At 37.9% G+C, this 18027-nt stretch overlaps 1 protein-coding gene across 2 annotated transcripts in view; it reads left to right on the top strand.

The window, feature by feature from the left end:
- The first annotated feature begins 4607 nt into the window (after window positions 1–4607).
- The window catches only part of LOC131200274 (amine oxidase [flavin-containing] A-like), a 44081-nt gene continuing 30661 nt past the window's right edge, over window positions 4608–18027 (top strand). Inside the window, exons 1-4 of one of the 2 annotated variants that reach the window (XM_058186912.1) lie at window positions 4608–5138; window positions 15358–15452; window positions 16569–16706; window positions 17311–17415. In XM_058186912.1, coding sequence (XP_058042895.1) covers window positions 5060–5138; window positions 15358–15452; window positions 16569–16706; window positions 17311–17415 — 417 coding nt within the window. In that variant the 5' untranslated portion in view covers window positions 4608–5059. The remainder of the gene's footprint in view (window positions 5139–15357; window positions 15453–16568; window positions 16707–17310; window positions 17416–18027) is intronic. The other variant, XM_058186913.1, reaches the window with a different exon arrangement.

The following is an 18027-nucleotide window of genomic DNA, read 5'->3' as shown; positions in this document are numbered from 1 at the left end:
GGACAAAAACATGACTGGGGTTCCTTGTCCTGCACTCTACTTTAAACTAGCTTTAAATTTCAAATGTGAAACAGGCATTGGTAACTAGACCAATTCCAGCAGTGTTTAATGAAACCCAAAGTGTGGCAAGAATAACTATGGCTCTTTTAACTGTCTCTTTAGCACAATTCGCAAAGGTCTCAATAGAAATGGCTTGCAACCAAAGTAGGAAAAAATAAATATGGCCCACCAAAGCCTCCCATCAGGCTGACATCTAGCTTCCACAGTATGTAACTACGTATTTTGGAATGTCTATCTAATCTAATCTAGGGGGAAAGAAACATTGTTCCTTGTTTCTAATCTTGCATCCCAGTTCAGTTTGCACAAAGGGCTAAAACATGACTGGGTCTCTTTGTCCTGCACTCTATTTTAAACTAGCTTTAGATTTCAAACATAAAACAGGCATTGGCATCTAAACCAATTCAAGCAGTGTTTAATGAAATCCAAAGATCCAAAAAAGTGGCAAGAATTGGTGTTTAATGAAATTCAAAGATCCAAGAAAGTGGCAAGAAGAACTATGGCTCTTTTAACTCAATTGAAGTTACTAATTGTTACAGAGTTAGAAAAACAGAAATTAATTGCTAAATAGCCTAGAAAATGGGATATCAATGCATCTATAGCAGTGATGCCTTTCCTTTTCTAACCTTTCCGGTACCGAGTGCCAAAAGCATGTGCATGCGTGTGCACATCCATAATACAATGTGTGCAACCCACTCGCATGTGCCCCACTCCCTGCGCATGCACCCCCACATGCACCCTGCCTCTACACATGTGCATGTGACCCCTGTGCATGCGTGCGCGACCTCGTGCATGACATACCCACCCCCACTCATATGGACGTGACCCCCACATGTGCGCCCCCCCTGTGCATGCGCATGCATCTCTTGCATGTGCCCTGCCCCCCACCCATGCATGACAGAGACCCAAAAACAAGCTGACCAGTAGGAGGCACGCATGCATGCATGGTGGAGCTGAGTTGGGACAATGGCTCGTGTGCCCATAGAATGGGCTCTGCATGCCACCTGTGTCATGCATGCCATAGGTTCGCCATCACAGATCTATAGCAATGGTAGTTTCAAATTTTTTTACTACTGGTTCTGTGAGTGTGTCTTGGTGGGCATGGCATGGCTTGGTGGGTGTGTCTTGGTGGGCATGGCAGGGAAGGATACTGTAAAATCTCCATTCCCACCCCACTCCAGGGGAAGGTTACTGCAAAATCCCCATTTCCTCCCAATCAGCTGGGACTTGGGAGGCAGAGAATAGATGGGGGCAGGGCCAGTCAGAATTTTTACTACCGGTTCTCCAAACTACTCAAAATTTCTCCAGAACTGGTCAGAACCTGCTGAAACCCACCTCTGATCTATAGCAATAATCATTTAATAGGAAAAAGTCACTAAATGAATACAGAACTTGTGTAATCGAGTGGTATGCATAGTGCAAGCTTTGGTGTTCTCTGAGGTTGTTTTGCTTACAGTTGTTTAATTATCCAACTAGATAACTTCATTAGTATGATAAAATGTGTGGTTTGCTCTTTATTTATAGACAGTAGGTTGCCCTGCCAGTTTTGGGGTGTGTGTGTGTGTGGGGGGTGTTCCATAGTAGTTACTTGATTAGAGTATTCTTTTCTTCTTGATTTTTGTCTGGTGTTAATCCCTATTATCTGGGTGTGGGCTAAATGAATCTCCTTTTATTTTAACAAATTGGTATTGGTTGCTCCTGTAATCATCCTAGTTATATATAAAGAAAAAAATTCAAATGCATACTGTAAGTGTTGTTCACAGTCTTTAGTAAAACCTTGATTTCTTTGGTACAAAAGGAGAAGCAATGAAGGATAATATTAACAGTGGAAACTTTCTAAGAACAAGGAGTGAAATGAACAATTAGAACTGTGCATACAGACATCACATCAATTGCCTTGAAGAAAAGGTCTTAAAGAAAATCTCTGTGTTTGATGAGTTAATGTCCTTTATCGAACTATGGTGAGCCGTATAGCCACTGTGCTTTCATTAATCAAAGAATATCCTATAATGGTACAACTTGCAACTGATTTCCCCTTCTTGGTTACAAAAGTTATTAAATGTACATAACATTAAGATCAAATCAAGTACATTGATGGAACCAACATAATACAATCAAGCCAGTAACTCAAAGAAAATAAATGCTTCAAGTAATTTAATTTTGCATGGCACCAGTCAGTATAATCCAGAACTATAGTATACCTAAGAAAACTCCATATATAAAACTGGCATTTCTTAGGATGACAAATCTGTTGGCTGCACTTTTCCAAGCAGACTTTGATCATGATCTTGAAAACTGCTCTTAGGTAATTAGACTCCATCCGAGGCCCAGATGGATACTTGAACTATGGGACAGCTATTATTTAAAATATCCAGTTCTATGAGCCAGTCATCATGATTATCTCTGTCTCTTTACTCCAGGAACTAGTGCATGATGACAAAACACTGAATACTAAGCAAGGATGATATGCAGAGGTTTCAAAACTTATCAGGACAAACAATAACATGCAGTTCATTTTTACTGATAGGTCACCACATAGCAGTCTTCTTAATCTGGAAAAATTTCTGAATGATATGGCCAAAGGTCCTACCTTTGAGGGGAAATGGGTGCTTTTTTTTTTTTATAATTTCATTTAAATTCTATTCTGCCTTCTTGCTGAAGCAAAAGGCCAGCAGTCACCAAGCTTAACCAAATGGAAGGGCAGCAGTTTTGCAAACAGTTCCTGCTGGCCTTTTCTAGGCAGTTATCAGAGGACAGCCAGAAGGAATAATTATCAGAAACTTTGATAAACCAGAACAATAGAGCTGCTGCTGTAATTTAGTGATAATCAAATACAGTTCATCTTTTTAAATGCCACATGCCAAGAACCATTACATTCAACTCAGCAACTGATGCCTTAGCTGCTTTCAAATATCATGTAGTTTTGACTGAAGTCAATTCTTAAGGAAATTAAAACAACTATCTTTATCTTCCTGTTCTCTACTAAAAATTATTTTTAAAAACCCCTCTGATTAGCTGGTTAAAATTTATTAATATTTTTAGTTTTAGTTTAAGCACCACCTTCGAAGATGAATTTCCCCAATTCTTTGAGTCCCACTTCAATTGAATTTCAGGCATTCCGCAGTAGGAGCTGCCACACCAAAATGTGCCCAGAAGAAGCTGCCTCAGGAAGTGGTCATTATGATAATAACAACCAGTTATTTTATTTTATTATTTTTTTTATTTTATTTAAAACCTTTATATAGCTGTCTGTCTTATACTGAACTTTGGGTGGCTCCCAACCAGTGAGAGGATTCAAGTAATTTAACAACCAGTTCTCTGCCCTAATGACCAGCTGTGTAGGCGTGGCTTGGTGGTCATTGTGTGTGGCCAACTCAATGTTACGTCAATGGGTGTTTCGCCTTCGTTGTTACAATGTAATAAGGGTTAACCAGAGAAGCAGTTACTATAAGTAGGGCAATAAAGATTAGGCTAGAAAAAACACCAGAATGTTTCCTTCCTGCCTTCCTTACAGGATTAGCCCTGTAAAATGAAGAAGAAGAAGAAAAGATTTCTTCCAACAACCGGTTCTCCGAACTGCTTGGAAAGTAAACAACTGGTTCTCCCAAATAGGTGTGAACTGGCTGAATTCCACCACTGCTCCCAACCAATAATTAGAACAACATCAGTAAAAACACATAATACATGTACCTATTAAAACCATAAACCAAGAGTTGGCAACATGCAGCTCTGGAGCAGCATGTGACTTTTTCGGCCCTTCGCTGCAGCTCCCTGTTAGCTGATCTCACCACTGGCTGCCCCACCACCTCCAGTCACTCCTTGCCTGGCCTGAGAAAGTAAGGGGGATGGCAGGGGATAGAGACTCACTCCATATTCCAGAGCTGGAGCGAAGTGCCCTTGTACTTGCCTTTGCGCGGCAACAGCATTCAGCCTTGTTTGCAGTATATTTGCACTCAAGGCAGCCCTTGCTTCCCGCTGCTTCGGGCTCTGAGTTGTTACGACCTCCATGGCCTGGCTGCTGCTCTCACAGCACCTTGCACAGCACAGTGAAATAGTGTGCTTCACAATAGGGGAGATGGGGTCCCCACCTCCTCCTGGACCCCATTATAATACGGAGCCACAATGCAACCCTGCCCCACTTGCTCCTGGTGAGAGAGAGAAAGACACACAGAGAGAAAGACAGACAGACAAAAGTGAACAACACACCAGAGGCCAAGTGTGGCAAGAGTTGGCTGGGAGGGGAGGGGAGGGGTGGGGTGAGGCAGGGCTAGCCGGTGCAAATAATTTAACAACCAGTTCTCTGCCCTAATGATCAGCTGGGCATGGCTGGAGGTTCATATGACTGGGTGGGAGTGAGTGACATCAAGTTGGCCACAATCATCCAGTCACACCAGTTGTTAAAAATTATTGGCTGCCGGTGTTTTCTTTTCTGTGGGAAACGGGTTGCAGATCCTTGCCATAAACATAAAACCTTGGACCAAAATTTAGCTTCCACATAAAGTGAATAGTTCGCTGCCGAATTATCCTTGTCTGGTTTTTGCAGCTATCCAGCGATCCTCAATGCCTTGATCCATTTCATCAAGCTATTCGGTGGAGATGATCTCGGAAGATTCAAGACGGAACAATGAATTCCCACGCATTCTGTTCTCCCAGGCGACCTGCCCATTGCCATCACCTGCCCAACGCGAGCAGGAAGCAGGGCCGCCTCTCGCCACGATGAATCTGGACATCATCACTTTCTTCTCCTCCCGGCTCTCGGCTGTACGCAACCCGCCCTTTCCGATCTGCGCATTTCTCCTCCCGTTCCACCCCTTGCCTCACCCGGTTTATCTCCGCAGCCAGCTTCCTAATCTCTAAAGGAGGTGATTGGCGGGGCAAGGCGGGGCGTCTCAGCAGGAGACCCAGCTGGGAAATGTGCTTCTGCAGCGCCCAGCTGGCCAGTGAGAAAGTAGCACCTTCGCCGTCGGACGCCCAAAACTGACGGTAAAGTTAGCCCAGAGGCATGGACGACACGGCAGTCGCCCCCGCCGAGAGCGCAGCTATGAGCTACGACGTGATCGTGGTTGGGGGAGGCATCTCAGGTCAGTGAGCTTCCGCGGCACCTTCTGCTGACCCCGACGCCCTCTCGCTCCCCATCTCAACAGGCGGCAAACTTCTCTCAACGTGGACGGGGGACTCAGGCGAGCAGATCTGCGAACTCAGGCGCTCGCCTGATTGGGAACTTCGCTCGCTCGTGCTGTTTCGTTACGTGTTGTGTTGTGCTGTGTTGTTTTTGTTTTGCTTTAAGTTCTGGTCAGGATGACAACTGAGGGTAGATTTCAGGAGGAGACCGCAGGGACAGGATTTTCTTCTGATGGATTGCCGAGGTTCAGAGACAGTTTGGTGTAGTGGTTAACTGAGATCGCGAGCTCTAGTCCCACTTTGGGCACAAAGCCAGCTGGAGTGACTTAGGCAGGGACACTCTTTCAACCCTAGGGTGGAAGCAAGGCAAACGGTTTCTGAAACCTTGCCAGAAAACTACAGAAATGTTGCCAGAAAGGGGGGGAAAGACTGCCAAAGTTCTTTCAGATTGAGAGAATACAAAGTGTGAATTGCCTACTAGGCCGTTTGATGTCATTTATCTTTTACCTTGGACTCTTGGACTCTTACATATCTTAAATATATTGTCTTGGTACATTTTATTTTCCAGGAAAGCTATAGAGCTTGTTTTCTCTTTATCTAAGAATAGCACATATAAGACACATTCTTGCAGTTTGAGATAAAATATTTACAAAACATGTTTGCTAACATGTATTTCATTACCAGATCTCTTTCTACAAATTCATTTAATACATCCTATGCTTTTCTGGAGTTGTTCCTCTGACCATATCAAATTCATGAAACATTCAGGAGAATCACAGATGTCATTTAGAAATGAACTGCCAGACCTGAGTAACCTCTGCCTTTGGTTACAAAGACTCAGTGTAGGCACTAAGACTTCTGTTCTCTGCTTGTTTCTTGCTCATATATAATGTTTTCAAAAATATTCAAACATGATAGTTGCAACAAAGAAAAACCCATGTGTCAGATCACGTGGGTTATTTAAATATTTGTTTTCTGTTGCAGTGCTCTGAAAGTTTTTATTGAAGAACTGTTCAAACAAGTGAAATGAATTTCTATTTCATTTGTTTTTTAGTTATTTATTATAAAGTTTTACTAAAGTCAGCAATGGCAATATTGAAATGGGAGCAAACTATTAAAAGAGCAATGAAAGTAAAAGTCACTGGCAATTGCTTTGGAGTGCTCCTATCTAGATGTCTTGGACTTCAGTTTCAAAAGTTGTAGACTGGAAATTCTAAAATTGAATTGCAGTGCATCTACAGGACCACAGACTGGGGAAAGCTGCTGTGCACTGTAGGGGTAAAGCCTCGTGAACTTGATAGAAATTGCTTCTGAGCTAAAGTTCATAGAATTGCACTATTTACAATTTTTGACACACTATTTTTAAAGAGAGTCCATCTTAGACTTATTTATTAATTGTGCTTATAGTCCACCCAATAATTAAAGTTTTAAAAAGTATTTTCAAGTTAATTTTAAAAGTAATTTAACTTACTAACACTTTTTAACCACCAAAAATGATAAAACATTGAAATTGAATTGTAAATTCTTTTTCGTTAACTAATCCTCTTTCAGCTTTTAATTTTCATCATTTTCCATAAGTCCTTCAGATCACAAACATTACTGTCAACTTTCTATTTTAATAGCATGATAGAACCATAATATTGCTTTCTCAAAGATTGCCACAATCAGTTTCTTTTTCTTTTTACGGCTCATTAATTCCTTAATTTGTGTAAAATCAGGGCGACTGAACAGAGCTGAGCGTTTAACAGCTGGATCCCAGGTGTAGAGTTGGCACCAAAGAGAGAAATATCTGCTGCTACCTAGGATTGAACTCTCAATCTTCTGAGTGGGAAATAAGCATCTATACCACTAGGCTACCATGCTGCTCTGGAAGATTGCCAAAATCAGTGAATATGGAAAACCATTCTACAATTCAATGTCTTAGTAAATCTCTAGTAAACAGATGTACTGTTCAGAGACATAGTGATATTTTAATTTTAAAAGTTGGGCTCTCTAACAATAATGAAAGCCAGTCATAAATGCTAGTAATAAATACTACTACTATACTAGTCATAAACGGTAATAATAGAGGTTTGGCTTCTGAATCATCACCATCACAACAAGCTTTCAAACAGGTAATAACTTCTAGCTTTTGGGTATGACCAGAAAGCAACTCTTAAAGAATGTCCAATCTATATTATTATTTTAAAAGCACTTAATAGAAATGTGCAGTTAGAGGAATGCAAGTTCAGAGTATATGTCAGGTAAAATGTAGTAAAACAAAACCAGACTCATGGCAGAACAAATGTGAACAAGTTGCAATGTCCTTTGTTGTCTTGAGCACACTTGGGATTTGTACAACTGCCAGCAAAAGAAATGATTTAATTTTCTTGCAGTGAATCAGAGTTGAATGCACCCATTGGGATGTGCACAAAATCCAACCACACCTTCTATAATTTTGTAAACAACAAATTTAAAGACTCAAGATCCATCCCACCCCTAAAAGGACCTAATGGTAAAGAATGCAATGATGAAGCAGTTAAAGCAAGCCACTTTAACAGATTCTTCAGCTCAATCTTTGTAAACAGCAATGGCTCATGCCCAACATTCCCTAATCGTACCACTAATAACTACAATGATCTAAAACAAATAGATTTCACAGAAGATAATATTGAAAAGGTACTACTATCAGGTCTATCTATTGGACCTGATGGACTATGTGCATACTTCTTAAAAAAGCTTTTCAATGCTACAGCAGAACCCCTAAGCCTAATCTTTGAAAAATCTTTCAGGACCAGCTCCCTACCCAACCTATGGTCACTAGCCACAGTTATCCCTATCTTCAAAAAGGGAAACCCCAGCCTAGTTGAAAATTACAGACCAATCTCTTTATGCTGCGTCACCTGCAAAGTCATGGAATCAATCATCAACCAATCCATTACCCTCCACCTAGAAACAAGCAATCTACTCTCTAATAAGCAATTTGGTTTCAGAAATCCTGTAATCTATAACTTCTACACTATAAAAACATATTGACTACAAATCTTGATCAGGGCAAAGCAATAGATACAATTTACATAGACTTCTGTAAAGACTTCAGTGATACATGACAAACTACTTCTAAAATTAAAATCCTATGGCATCTCTGGACCACTCCATAATTGGATAACCGTATTCCTGTCAAACAGACAACAAGTGGTCAAAATAGAGATTGCCCTATCAAATCCTGCACCTGTTAATAGCCATGTCCCCCAAGGCAGCCTTCTGGGACCAAGAAACTTCATACTATACATAAATGACCATTGAGGTATACTAATGATATAGCGTTCCTTCCTTCCTTCCTTCCTTCCTTCCTTCCTTCCTTCCTTCCTTCCTTCCTTCCTTCCTTCCTTCCTTCCTTCCCACTTCATATTTAGAGTTAGTCCCTCCCACCCAAAAAGTTCAATAATTTTTATTTTGCCATTGTATGTTTAAGGAAAATTATTCTTTTAAAACAAAGTATGCTCTTAACACTAAATAAATAACCAAAATTGTTTGGAAAGGTATACTCAGACATTTTATTTTTAAATGACTATTAAAGTGTACGTTTTATCTTTTTTTTAAAACAAATTAAACTTTTCCCAACAAAGGGGTAGATAGAATAATGTGTTGTGTAAGAACAGAGAGTAAACCTGCAATATCTTTGATAATAATGAAAATCAATCACATATTAACTTATTTTGAAAAATGGCATTTGCCTAAATTGATTATGTGCCATCAAATCAGTGTTAACTCTTAATGACCACATTGATAGATTTTTTTCCCATGATGTTCTGTCATAACCTTGTGCTTGAGGTCTTCCAGCACCCATCACCACTGTAACTAAGTCCATCCACCTTGCTGTTGTCTGTCCTCTTTTTTTCCTTCTGCCTTTTCTAAGAGCTAGAACTCTGCACAATATTTCCAAAGTATGATAATTTGACCCCGGTCATTTGTGCATCTAATGAAACTCTCAACTAATTTGTACATTAATCCATTTGTTTTCTTGGCTATCCATGGTATTTCCAGAAATCTTCTCCAATACCAAACTTGAAAAATTTCAATACTCTTTCAAGTTATTAATGTTTTTTTCCGTCAATTTTAAAATCCTACTCATCTTCTTCAAATTCAGTTTCCCTTAATACATATTCATCATATATGTTGACTAAGCAAGGGAAGAGTATACAGCTTTGTCTCACTCTTTTGTCAACCTGCAGTCTGTTTCACCATTTTCTGTCCAAAGGGTAGCTTCCTTATCTGAATATGAATTTTGCATGAATACAATGAGATGTTCTGGGTTTCTCGGTTTCTTAAGCACATCCCACAGTTTGATACTGTTGACCCAGTCAATGGCCCTGCACTTCTAGAACCTGTGAAACATGTATTGAGTTCTTTTTGTAAATTTTTGACTTTCTCATGATCCAACATGCATCAGCATTTTTTCTTTCTTTCTTAGCCTTTTCTAAAGCCAGCTCAAACATCTGCAAATTAGAATCAGGAAAATTAATACTATTTCACAGTGATTCCCAAACTGTGAGCCGCGGCCCCCCAGGGAGCCGCGCTATCGTCATGGGGGCGCCGCGGAATATCTGCGCCCGCTGGGTCCGGCGCTGATGCGCCATTTCTGGGGCGTCTGGTGCGCATGCGCAGTTGCAGGTCGGATTTCCGGGGAGCCGCGGGCGCGTCTGGTGCGCATGCGCAGTTGCAGGTCGGATTTCCGGGGGAGCCGCGGGCGAAAAAGATTGGGAACCTCTGCTATTTCAGATATCCCCAAGACAGGGAGAAGTCTCACCTACTTTTCCTCATGTTTATCAGTTCATTGAAGAAATTGCAGTTGGCTGAGGTGCTATATTAATTCAAAATTCCTGTGTCCCAGTCGTGTAGATTTTAAAGGCTAAGAAAGGCTGTATTAAAAGAAAAGGATCATCTCTATTAATAACAAGTGGGATTGCATTTAACTATGTGGTGCCTTTTCAGGACTCAAATACTTCCAAGTTCCCATGCATTTGCTTCATAGTGTGTTCAACAACCTAATAAGGCTTTTGCAGATGAATAGGAAATGTAGCTGAAATGACATTGGAACCTCAGTTTCTCCACATTGTTCCTTTGACATACCAGCATTCTTAATAAAATTAAATAATTGAAATTATTGTGTGTTTTCTAATTGGATATTAAATTAAATCTGTCACAACTCAATGTTACAACTTTAAGGAGTAACAGTTTGTGAAGGAAAGATAAAAAAAGAAATTTTCATATTTATTACTGCTGAAGAACTCTTCTCATCTATTTCCTAACAACATTCCCTTAGTTCTCTCTCTGCACTGAATAGCCTAAGAACAAGCCCTTGTCTCAGGTAGAGAAGATTTTAATGAAGGTACTTTTTGATTAATGCTAGTGAAGAAGGATCTGAGTTCAATCATAGACAATTTTAATAATGGTCAAGATGCTGTGATCATTTCTGTGCACTAGAGGTTGAAAACATCAAAAAGAACGTTGAATTCATCTATCTATCTCTCTCAATCAGTCTCAAATACACAAACTTTCATCTGTGCTCATAATTACTTAGTCATTCTCATTTGATGAAGATGACTTTGATTTTCCAAATGACCCCTAGTGCTATATTCTAAGGCATCCTGTTGTCAAGGTAAGTGGTTACTCACATTTGCTAGTGACAGTGAGAAATAAAAGTGCTTCCTGCCTTTTTCTTGATTAAAGGCAAAATGGTTAAGGAGCAAGAGAATTATTTTTATTCCAGGAAGTATTGATATGTCTGGTGATGATCACAAGGAACACATTTGCATTTGTCTGATAGTTGCCCAGAAGTACAGAGATACTGATTGATGGTTTTCAGGATAGTTTTAGGAACAGGTTTTCCTTCTGCTTACAGCATAGCAGAAGAAATGTTTTTGCTTGGGAAATTCTGGCATGATTTCAAGAGCCAATGTGTCAAATATTGGATGTACTCCAACAAAACCTGTATCCAAGGCTTAAGTAAATAGGCTTAAAGTGGACAGTTAAATGTTTATAACTGGAATCTTATGTATGTTCATTTCATACCAAACCTGTTTGAGCTTAATTAAAGTAAGAAAATACACTCTGGAAGGAAACTGACATTTGCAGAAAGCATATGATTATAGTTTAGTTTATGAGATTCATAGGATACTAAGCCAGACATGAAGAACTAGCCAGCTTTAATAATATATTTCAATATAGATAGTCCTTGTTTAACAACTGTCTTGGGCATCAATCATTTGAAGTTACAATGGTGCTAATATAGCATTGCAACCAATCTCCCCATTTATGACCATCATAGAGCTCCTCAGTCATGTGTTGCTATTTGTGTACTTCAAATAGCATGCATTTTCACTTGTGACAAGCACAATGGAAGGAGGACTTAAAATCATGGTGATGTAATTTTTCACTTAGCAACTATGTTGCTGAGTGACCACTTTATCGGTTCCAATAGTGGCTGCTAAGCAAGGACTACCTGCAATATATTCCGAATATAATAGAAACCAACAGTCATATTTTCCCACATATATAAGCTATTAATACCAGTCATTGTTTTTTTAACCTGTACAATCGCATTGTAAAAACACTCACTCACATTTGATGTTTAATAGGGTCTTATCAGAGGCAGATAAATAGTTATGAAGGTTTTTATTAGTAGTAGCCTTATGACATTTATTGACAGTCTTTAAATACCAATATGTAGTAAGCCGTTAAAGAAAGGGATTGAAACTATTTATTATTCTGCTGTAAAGATTTGATTTACATTTGCTTTTATTTGATTTTTCCCAGTATGTTATTTTTTTTAGCAATGTTTGTTGCTCCCAGTGCTGTCCTTAGAATTGGAAACATGGGACGGAATTAATTTCAGTATAATAACATATATGGGTCTAAAGCCTGACCCAAGTATTTAGGAAACCTTGTCTTATACGGTATCTAGATTTACTACATTTATCGTCACATCTATTCACCAGTGGCCTCTTCATGTCCAAACTAAAAGGGTTGTCAAATATAAGTTTGTATTTATTTATTTACTGGATTTTTTAAAATCCTTCCATTATTAATGAAAATTATTACTAGGATGAGTGCCATTAAGATAGCCACAAATGAGAAAAGAAGATTAATCATTCCCCTTCCAGTTTTTGAAATGTTCATGTTAAAGGTCAAATTGAGTTTGGCCTTCATTTATTGCTGCGTGAAAGGTAATTGTCTCTGCTGAAGTAATTACATGCTGTACAGTTGCTTAACTTTGTGACTGTTTATACTGCACATGTAGTCTTCATTTAGCAACCACAATTGGCACTACAATTCAGTTACTAAGTGACATGGTCACTGAAGGGGAAATCATGTGATTGCAACTGTGCTTACATTTTTAACCAGCTCATCCCAGAACTGGGATAATTAGAAAAAATAGAATTAATGTTTGTGTTTACATTCCTTGGAAAGGAAGAGTTTACGAAAAAGTAAGCAGACCCCAAATAAGGAATATACATTGAAAAAATGCACTAGCATCTGCTGTTTGTCTAATGTGCTTGGAGCCCTGAGCAGTTTAGGAGGCAAAAAAAAGGGGAAGGTATGAAAGTGATTAAAGTTTTGTCAGTTAAAGGCAGCAGCTGGGAAATGGAACTGAGCTTCTAAACTTGTGGCCAATAGTTTTCAGGGAAGCATACTGTAGAAAAGCAGGTCAGGAACAGATCACTTGTTTAAGCAATCTCTTTGTTCTGGGAGAAGGGGATAAATGGGCCAAGGCCAGGACAACAAATATTGACTGTAATGGTGAACACATGATTGAGAGAGTCTCTGTGAAGCTCGCAAATGCATGCCTTGGTTGCAAAGTTATTTTTGGCACCAAAAATAACTTCAAGTGATCATTTTTGGCACCATCATAATTTCAAATGATAATTGCATGAGGCAGTCAGTAAATGTGGTCTACCTGTATTACCCAAAGATTCTGCAGACAATCATTGTGTTGTTCTTAGCTTCCTTATGCCCTCATGGATCTTGGGAATTATAATTCTGAGAACAGAGAGATTTGGGCTTAAGTTCGAAGAAATATTGGGGGGAAATCCTAAAAGTACACTTCAGTTGTTATTTCTTGTTGTTAACAAAATATCATTAAAAGTCAAATGTATATTGGGAAAGGAAATCATGGGCTGGAACATTTATCCCTGAGGGTATAGAAAAAATGTTATCTGGTTTATTTTGGCAGCTCTGCATTGACTTCTCTGCACAGAGATTTCTATTTGACTAATGAGAGCTGAGAGCTATTGCCAAATGTCATTTCTCAGTGGAACACAGATGTAATTAGGTTTCCCATTAGTGAAGCAGTGTAAGCAAACCACAGCATTTATGCATGGCTATGGTAAACATTTAATGTAACAGATACATTGATGGCCAGCTTGTACTGTAATTTACTGTGCTTTGTGATAATCAAGAAGTACAAAAGTAACATATTAAGCAGCAGTTGTGGCCTAGGAGTACTAAAAAGATAAGACTATAAGAGATTTTTCAGGACTTGTTACTCAGCCAGGCAACCGCTTTAATCATTCTAATAATGGGGGGGGGGTGTTCATGTGCATGTGTGTGTGACCCATGAAGCACATTACATTTATAATCTATGTCTAATATTTAAAATAAAGGCATGAGAAATCCCCAAATGTATTTATGTAAGAGAAATCTCTGGAATTGCTACAAAATGCAATCCAAATAAATATTTTGTTTGTTTGTTTTTGTGCATGACACCATTTTTCACAGACTTAATTTAATAAGTTTTATAGCATTTACAAATGTGATTTTGAATGTAGTTTCAGACAGATTTTCAGCAACACAATTTTTGAACAGCTGAACAATTTGGAAACTTTAGTCTGATATTACATCACTCAATGAAAATTAGGAAGGACTTGATTCATAAAGTTCATGAAATTTGTTGTCTGAGTGCTATTGCTTATAATATTGAAATTAATTATATTAAAAATGTTGAAGTGTTGAAGAAAAATGATATATTAAATATCACCAAGACCTAGTGATATCATAATTGGAAAACAAAGGATACAACCCATTCAGAATGAACAGATGCAATTGAAATGGAAGAATTTAATAAAATACCCAAATATAATCAAACGGAGAAGTATAGGATGAGGATATTTGACTTAGAAATTGTACATGTGAAAAGGAACTTCCAGTTGTAGTAGAACAAAAAGCTGAATATTTGGGGATGTAACATTGAGTACAAATTACCTACTAATTTTTTAAATGTCTGTATTCTACAGCAGAAACTAGTTCATTCAGCATGGATCTTACCTCTTACGCTGATAATAATTTGCTCAAGCCATCCAAATAATTTGCTCAGCCATTAGTAAAGAATATCCTTGGGAACTTGATTACAGATAACATGGCTTTAATTTTGATCAAGCATTGTGGTAGGGATACCTCTCTTGCCTCTAGAATTATTGCTTTGACTTAATTGTCAGAATTCACTCAACTATTGATTTTTTTCCTAATTCTTATTTAGAATTTGGCTTTTTCCTTGGGGATGGACTGTAGATTCAGAGGGACTTGTGTGTATTTCTCTCTGTGTGTACGTGTGTATAATTGTATATATATAATAATTTGATTTTTGTTCTCAAAATTTTGTTGTTAAAATAAAATACATTTTATTGCTATTTTAATGCCTGAAAATTGCCTATAGTAGATAAATCGATTAAATAAATGCATATATTAATAAAATTTTCACATGTATGCGGATTTAATGCACTGCACAGGTAGTCGACTGATTCATTTAGTAACCATTCAGTTACAACCCAGATGAAAAAATAAGTTTGTGAACAGTCCTTGCATTTATGAACTTTGCAAATCTGTAAAGCATAGGAAAGCTGAAATAAAATTGTAAAATTGTAATCTTTCACTTAGCAACTGTTTTGCTTAACAATTAATTTGCCAGTTCCAATTGTCACTATACAAGGACTACCTGTCTTTAAAAACAGAGTAAAAATACTTCTGTTGAAAAGATTAAAAAATTGAAATGTATAAGGAAAACGCTGTTATGTATTCAGTTTACCACAGTTTGGATGTGATATATTAAATTTGAAAGTGCTGCTTATCTGCTAATAAATATTTCAGGTGATAATCTTGATAGTAAAACAAATAATTAAAATGAATTCATCTTTTTTTTAGGCATGTCAGCAGCTAAATTATTGTTTGAATCTGGACTTAGTGTGGTGGTTTTAGAGGCTCGTGACAGAGTTGGGGGGAGGACTTTCACCATTAGAGTAAGTAATTTTTTAAACAAATGTAAAAATACCAATCATTAAGTTTTGTAATTTTTAGTCTACAACATTTTGGAAAGAGATGCTCATCTCCTAACCATGTTAACTGAAACTGTTGGGACTGCAACTGTAAGTTGGCACAGCCAGCACTTGGTGACTTAAGTTACTATTGGCAAGCGAGGACTCCCTGGACAGTAGTTCTGTACTGCAACCTGAGCAACTCAATGCAAAAAGCCAAGGGCTTTAATCTAGCCATGCCATAAACACCATTAGTACTCTGAAAGATCCTCAGCAATTTCACAGTAGCATACTGTACCATCTGAACTGAGGGGCCCATTACCTGGCACTATATTATCAAGCATTTTATATTTTCCATCTGTGATTTGCTTGGTAAAAATACGGGAGTGTTTTACCATTGTCTTATCCCATACAGTATGAATTGGTGCCATTGTCACTAAAATAATTCGCTGCCCCTAGCTTCTTCCTATATCACTGCTGCCCTACTGGCATTCAGGCATCCTTCAGGTAAGGTAACATGATCCAAAAAATGTCCTTTCACAGAGACAGCCAGCCGCTTCAGTGATCCCTGGCTAATATGTGCCATATGCTAAAAAAGAAAAAAACAACTGCTGCCCTATATAGGTCCCTACTTATGTTGGGTGGGAACTGGAGTGTCCTTCATGCCTTGGGTGACCCTGCTGAGAACATATGCTCTTGTCATACATTCCAAATTGTCTTCACTACTCCTTCCAAGGAACATGCCCACCACAATGAGTGGCACAGCAGAACTGAGGGACATTTAACTATGTGTTTAAATTAATTTAATAATATAGAACATAGGCCATACCTTGAAGAATCCAACGTAAATTTCAGCTATCTTTTTATAATGAATGTGAGTGTCAACTCACGAAGCATTCCTAACCTGCTCTTAAGTTGCCATAGGCAGTGGGATGGGGAATTCAACATGGCAGTTGGATGAAATAACTGGATTTATTTTGAAGCTTGGCTTGAGGCTCATGATTTAATTAGGGGATTGGTTGGAACCCTGAGAGTGAGCATTTTTGTTCCTGTGATTGGAACATCTATTGTTATTTCTGATGATTTTTCTTGTTTTGACAGAACCAGCAAGTGAAGTATGTCGATGTTGGTGGATCCTATGTGGGACCTACACAGAATCGGATTCTGCGACTGGCTAAAGAACTTGACATAGAAACTTACAAAGTCAATGTACGTGAGGCTACCCTCCTACATACAAGGGTGAGAATCTTATTTGCTCTGATTACTTCTGGAAACATACAGTGCATAACTATATAGATATATAGAGAGAAATGAAACATGTAATCATAGAATTTTGCTTTGTGATCAGACATGTATTTATATCCAACTAAATTAATGCATTGATTTTTCGGAAGCAATGGTAATATTTAAAGGGCCATACTTATTTTAATTCCTATAATACTGTAACTGCATGAGGGTTCAATGCTCTTTTTTCAATGTATGTCTTTCTCTCCAATACAGATAAAAATAATTGCTATTTTAATGAATTAAAAGGACAGCAGTAAAAGAAAATGAGAAATTAAGGTTAAAATTTTACTTTGCGCTTTAGCTTATATTTGTATTTCTCAATCTGGAAAAGAAAGGTAATGAAGAAGTCAAGATCTGCATTTCATTTTTTTAATATCTATGTGTTAGATTCAATTCTAGATTTGCATATACAATGCTGCTGAATGTATTTCTAATGGACATTTGACTGCAATTACTATAATTACAAATTAATTATTACATATGGAAACTTAAGACTAATATGAGAGGAAAGAATCAACAATTCAGTTATATCTTGTTAATTTTTTTTCTGTTTTAGGGAAATTCCTATTCAATGTATGATATCTTTCCTTCAACGTGGAACCCTTTCATATATCTTGATTACATCAATTTCTGGAGAACAATGGATAAACTGGGAAAAGAGGTATGCTGGGAATAATGAATATGTATGCAACTGACTGGGACAATAAATAAAATTTTGCATTGTTTCATCAAAGCTTACAAGGAAAATGTTTATATCACTGACAAAAAGTATTCAAGAAGCAGAAATATTTTTACTTACCTTTAATGCAAATATTAAAATTTCCAATTTATAGTGAAAGGGTTTTGTTTAACAGACATATTACAATGTCCCATACAGTTTTATAGAGGAACATTACATTAGTTCTTCCTTCTCTGTAAAATATAGCACTTCCATTCTTCTACTTTTTAAATAGGAAGATTATTAAATGATTATACAGGTGGTCATCATTTAGTAACCACAATTGGGACCAGCAACTCCATCACTAAGCAAATTGGTTACTAAGTGGGAAATTACATGACTCTGATTATGTTTCTCTTTCCCCCATCTCCTGGCCCTTTGAAACGCTAATCTCTGTGGCACTGTGATAGCCAGCTCAAAACTGACAAAACTAATCAGTTTCACACCTTCCAACTTTCTTTGGCTCTTAACCACTCCGTTGTCCTTTGGAATGCTCACCCTGGAACTGGGAAAATTAACAAGAATGGAGTTAATGTTTGAATTTTCAATAATTGG

This window comes from Ahaetulla prasina, chromosome 5, assembly GCF_028640845.1.
Source record: "Ahaetulla prasina isolate Xishuangbanna chromosome 5, ASM2864084v1, whole genome shotgun sequence".
In the NCBI taxonomy this organism is placed as follows: Eukaryota; Metazoa; Chordata; class Lepidosauria; order Squamata; family Colubridae; genus Ahaetulla; species Ahaetulla prasina.
This window is presented reverse-complemented; position numbering and strand designations above follow the sequence as displayed.